The sequence below is a fragment of the Mandrillus leucophaeus genome, unplaced genomic scaffold (genome assembly GCF_000951045.1).
Source record: "Mandrillus leucophaeus isolate KB7577 unplaced genomic scaffold, Mleu.le_1.0 Scaffold375, whole genome shotgun sequence".
Taxonomy (NCBI): domain Eukaryota; kingdom Metazoa; phylum Chordata; class Mammalia; order Primates; family Cercopithecidae; genus Mandrillus; species Mandrillus leucophaeus.
Window position 1 is genome coordinate 2,719,193 of NW_012103976.1, and position 6,097 is coordinate 2,725,289.

Below are 6,097 nucleotides of genomic sequence, written 5' to 3' on the forward strand. Positions count from 1 at the left end.
TATGATATGTTACAAACAGAAATTATTCAAGCAAGAACTAGCAAACTAGTTGAAAATTCTGATTCTTTCATTTTATTTCCAACTTTATCCATGTGAGAGGAAAAACTAATTGAATAGCTTAAAGGAGAGGGGAAAAAAAGAGAGTGTTTCAGGGGAACATAGAAGATCGAAATAATTACAAGTAATTACAGCTCCTGTAGCATTATGTTTCTTATTTCTTCCTATATCTCCTATAATACATAGCCCTGTAGTTTTAATATGACAAATATTTAAAACTTTTTTGAGTTGAAAGTCCTAAGTTTATATAATACATCATTCATACAAAGAGCTATGAGAAGATATAAAAATAGTGTGGTAAAAATTTGGATGAAGCTGAATAAAAAAACCAGTATTAGTCTTCTTTTTAAAAAACAATTACAACCTTTATTTTAGATTTAGGGGGTACACATGCAGGTTTGTTACATGGCTATATTGTGTGATCCTGAGGTTTAGGGTATGACTGATCCTGCCACCTACATAGTAAACATAGTAACCAATGTTAGTTTTCAATCCTTGCTCCCGTCCTTCTCTCTGCCATTTAGCAGTCCCCACTATCTATTGTTGCCATCTTTATGTCCATGAATACTCAATGTTTAGCTCCCACTTATAAGAGAGAACATGTAAAAACCTGTATTCTTAAAGCACTTGAAAAGCCTAGAAATTTTCTGAAATATGTAGTTGACCTATATAAAATTTGGGAAATGAAATGATGAGTGATAGAAGAAAGAAACACGGAAAGTTACGAGTGGGAATGTGGGGGACAAGTAATATGACAATGAGAAGAGGGATTGCTAGGGAACAAATTCTTAACATTTAATGCCTAACATATTGAGAAGAATTATATTTAGCTTGGCAAATTCATGGATCTAGCTTTGTAACTAGAATTCTCTAATACTGGCAGAAATGATGGTAGCAGAAAATCAGGATTAAAAATGTATTGTAAACAACAAAGAAGAATACTTTCTATTTCCAAATAATGTAGAATGAACACTATATGGCACAGATACTGAGGATATTGAGGGGGATGTTGAGGTAGATGAAGATAAGGGGAAGAATTTACTGTGACAGAAGCTCATCATCTCATGAGTATGAAACAGATAACCTTCAGTTCCATTTCAAACAGCCATCAGCAAGTTAGAAGTATCTGAAGAAATAACAGTGTCTGTTGACCTCGTTACACACTATTAACAATAGCAAATTCAAAATTTGCATATATTATATTAAATTAATTTATTCCTAAATATATTCGTTACACTACTGTAAACAGTATTTTTAAATTTTTTCCCATTGCTATATATACTAGCATATATATATAGAATATATTATATATGGAATACAATTGATTTTTGTACATTTTCCTTGTATCTTATGACCTTGCTTAACTTGGTTGTTAGTTCTAATACCTTTTTTATATGTTTCTTAAGATTTTTTATATACACATTCATGCAATTGTGTCATCTATAAATAAAATGTATGCCATTTATTAAGGTTTCTTGCTTTATTGTGCTAGCTGGCACCTCCAGCATAATATGAGTAGTTAATACTCTTGTCTTTTCTCCTGATCATGAGAAAAATATTAGTTTTTCATTTTTAAATATGAAGTTAGCTATAGGCTTTTTATAGATGCCTCTTATTTGATTGTGGAAGTTTCCTGATATGTAGTTTATGTGATGTTTTATCATGAATGGATATTGAATTTTCTCAAATGATTTTTCTGGCGGCAATTAGAGGATCATATGGTTTTTTATTTATTCTGTAAATGTGTTATATTATTTGATTTTTAAATGTTAAGCCAGCCTTACATTCCTGAGATAAAACCTCCTTAGTTATGATATATTATCCTTTTTATATATTGTTGAATTTGATTTGTTAACATTTGTTAAAAATTTTTGCATCTATGTTCATAGGAAATTCTGAATTGTAATTTTATTTTTTTGTATTATACAGGTCTGCTGATAAAAAACACTCTCAGTTTTTGTCTGAAAATGTCATTATTTTGCCTTCTGAAGAATATTTTTGTCAAATATACTAATCTATACTGATCTTTTTTTCTTTCAGCACTTCAATTGAATTGTGGTTCATATCTATTTCTCAGGAGAAGTCAGCATTTTTATGATTGTTCCCCTATAGGTAATATGTCTTTTTTCCTCTGGTAATTTTAAAGATTTTTCTCTTGGTTTTTAGCAATTTGATTATACGCCATGTAGTGTTTTTTTTTTTGTTTATTCTGCTTGAAGTTCATTGAGCTTCCTGGATTGGTGACATTATCTTTTTTATCAAATTTGAGAATTTTCCTATCATTATCTCTTCAAATAATTTTCTGTGTATGTGTGTGTATGTGAAGCTGCTTTTTTAGGGTTGTCATTTTTACACTAAGAATTTCCAATTATTGTCATTACATTCACATTTTTCTCCCTTTAAATGTTTGAATCTATTTATGGCAACTGTTTTATAGTCCTTGTCTGCTAATTCCATCATCCTGTCATTTTTAGTCTATTTCTATTGACCAATTTTTCTGCTTTTGTGTATGTCTAGTAATTTCCTATTGAATCCTTGACTCAATGAATGCTATGTTGCTGAGTGTTTGGATTTTGTGGTCCTCTTGGTTGAGTGTTAAGTTTTGTTCAGGTATGAAGTCAATTTACTGTTGAATCACCTTGATTTTTTCAAGGTATTCCTCCCTACCTCCCCAAATACCCATTATTTTTATTTTTAAAGTCATTTTGTATGAGACAAAACTTTCAAAATAATATTAAATAGCAAACATCCTTCTTTATCAGGGCTTAGTTTTAAAATTTGTAAGGATAGGTATGGAGTAACTCTTACTTTAAGGATAGATTAGTCCTACTTCTAAACATAGACTTTAAAAGATAAATACCTTTCTGAATACCAGGGGTATTTAATGAAAGCTCCTGGTCATGTAGGAGCTCTGGTAGTTGTTCAGGTCAAAGATCCCTAGTAGTTCTTCTTTTCCTAGTGTTTGTGAATTTTGTTCAGTTTTACCGTTTTTATTGTGGTAGGGCCAATCTGCTACCACTACCGTCATGGTCAGAGGTATAAATCCCAAAAGGCAGTTTTTCACCATATCTCAGCTTTTCCTGGGTCCTTTCCTCTTTCTCCTTTGACCCACTAACTCTGCCCTTTATTCTCCTACAATTCTCTCTCAAGAACTGATAATCACTTAGTGAAAAGACCCAAACCAGAAACTAACTCTTATAACTCAATTCAGTGCTGTATTATACTATATATTTTTTACTTCCTGGGATTAAAACACTAACAATCTAAGTTAGCTTTAAGTTGTTCATTACTTGATATATTTCTTGACTTATCTTTCTGTTTTGTTTTTGGTGGATCTGTCATTTATATTTTATTTTTTAAAAATTAGAACAGGTTCATTCATAAAGCTAAAAATGACCCATGTTGGGAAAAACTGTTTGATTAAAAGCTGAACCAGCATTCTAACCATAAAAAATTATCCAAAAAGTAACTTTAAGGAAGGCAAGGAGACAGCTAATAATGTACTCCTTCCAGATTTCTGGGTTCCTTATCTCATACCTGAGATTTACATAGTTTATTATTTCTCCTTGTGAGCTATTTTAGCTGCTTGTGAGAGAATAGGCTTAGATCCTACATGTTTTTCTTCTAACTTAAGAGCCTTTATGTTGATGAGATCTGTTCCTAGAATGTAATGTTCATCACTCTCTGTCCACAGAATATCTATTAATTCATGTTTATAAAGCATTAGTCACTTCAAAAATAAATTTTGCATGGTTTTATTACCTTTAAAGGAGAGAAAAGAGCAAGAAGAACAGAAATAAAACTGGTTTATAAAATGGGCCTTTAAGAAAGTATTTTCACATTGGACCAGGAGGGAAACAAATGATTAAATGAGATTTTTAAGAGGCTGTGGGTCTAATAGTCTTACCTGTGTAGCTGAATATATTCTCGGGGTCTGTTGAGCAGGTGAAGGAATCTGTCAACAATCTTGTTTTTTCCTACACCCTGTAATTACACAGAAAACATTAAACAAAAAGAGGTTATTTTCTGGAGATAAGCTTATGCCAAACCAGAAAAGTCTTTTACCAAAACCTGCTTTCTCACCTTTTTACTGTTTTAGTTTATCATTCATGAAAACCAAACTGGCAAACATATACGGAATATCTCCTATGACATGAGGGTTTAAAAAATTTATTTCTAAACATACTAGTCCTAAGCCATTCTTATTTGAAAGGAAATCCATAAATTAGCCTCCTACATATTGATTTTTCTGTTCTGTAAATTTACACTGAAGTCTAGGCATCACAGCAGATGCCCATAGTATTAACTATTTCAGATTTGAAGGGTGCCATCAAAGGTGATCAAGTAAGTATAAAACAATGGTTTCTCTAATCAGTTCTTCAGAATTATGATTTTTAGCTACAGAAAGGTAAATATAATACTGTACTTTTTCTATTAGAATCAAACACTCATTTATTTTCCTTTTATCCTATTTTAAAGTCCTTTAAAACCTTGGAAACCTAGTGTATTAATAAAACTCAACTATATGTACTCTTCCTAGAAATGCCCTCATTTCCTTACCACTTACTGGTGCTAAGAGTTGCTATCCTTTTGTAGAAGACAGACTGTTAAAAATGGAATCCACCCCCATGCTATTTCCCTATTTGAAAGTTTTCACTTAGAGGTGAAATACAATTAATGGTGTGTAAATCTTTTAACAAGTAGGTTGTGTGGAAAGAGTTATAGTTTAAAAGCTGACTTCATATCATACATGCTAGCAAAAATAACTCTTACTGATTCTTATATGGGTTGAGCATCACTAATCCAAAAATCTGAAACCCAAAATGCTCCAAATTCTGAAACTTTTTGAGCACCAACAAGATGCTCAAAGGTCATGCTCAATAGAAATGCTCATTGGAGCACTTCAGATTTTGGATTTTTAGATTAGGGATGCTCAACTGGTATGTATATGCAAATATTCTAAAATGTGAAATGCTTCTGGTCCCAAGTATCTAAGATAAGGGACATTTAACCTATACTGTGCCAGGCTGTAGGGTAAGTATTTTCATGGGTTATTTCATTTCATCATCACAACAGTCCCATGAGGTAGGGATTAAAATTATTTCAACCTCACAAATCAAGAAACCAAGGCTCAGAGGTAAGCACTGTGCACACAGTCACACACAGGTAATTCTAGTGAAACCAGGACTCACATCCAGGTCTATATGATTCTGATGCTCATAATTATAGTCCCTGCATTATGGAATATCTTTTTTTCAGTTTGAAATTGATTTTGGTAATCTGGGCCTTAAGTTATCTCCTTCTTCACTTCTAGGTCCATCCTAAAGAAATAATTAGGCAGACTGGGGCAATGTATGGTATACAGCACCAATAGCAGAAGCCCAATAGGGAAGCAGGCATTTTTATTGGTATTTTTACTATATACTCAAACATCTTGTGAAGAAAAGCATTCTACAAGCATCAAGGATAGAAATTCAAATCAATTGAAATGGTATGATTGAGTGCCACAGGGGGTAGAAACCATGTCTGTTTTACTTATCACTATATCCCCAGAGCTCAGCACAGTGCCTGAGAGTGCGTTCAATAAATATTTGTCAAGTGAATAAACAAATATAGGGAGTTTGGAAAGTACTGGAAAAAGAGTGAAGATTCTGGTAAAATATTTTAAGTGGTGACCATATTAATAAGGATGCTGAAATCATGGACTTATAAAAGAAGAACGGGCCAGGGGCATGACTCACATCAGCAATCCCAGAGATTTGGGTGGCTTAAGTGGGAGGATCACTTGAGCCCAGAAGTCCCAGATCAGCCTGGGCAACAGAGAGAGGCCCCAGCCTCTTGGGAGGCTGAGGTGGGAAGATCTCTTGAACCTAGGAATTTGAGGCTGCAGTGAGCCATGATCACACCACTACATTACAGCCTGGTGATGGAGCAAGACTCCACCTGTAAAAATAAATAAATAAATAAATAAATAAATAAAGTGGGATAAATTTTAAAGGTGAATTATTTCACCTATAAAAGATTCAAAGTTATCAGAGCT

The 6,097-nt window shown here is 32.9% G+C and overlaps 1 protein-coding gene across 1 annotated transcript in view; it reads right to left on the bottom strand.

Annotated features, from left to right (window-relative positions):
* LOC105546939 (von Willebrand factor A domain-containing protein 8-like) overlaps positions 1-4,041 on the bottom strand; it is a gene marked incomplete at its 5' end in the record, with an annotated part of 39,465 nt that extends 35,424 nt beyond the window's left edge. The window contains one exon of the mRNA XM_011990270.1: positions 3,965-4,041. Coding sequence (XP_011845660.1) covers positions 3,965-4,041 — 77 coding nt within the window. The remainder of the gene's footprint in view (positions 1-3,964) is intronic.
* Positions 4,042-6,097: the final 2,056 nt, after the last annotated feature.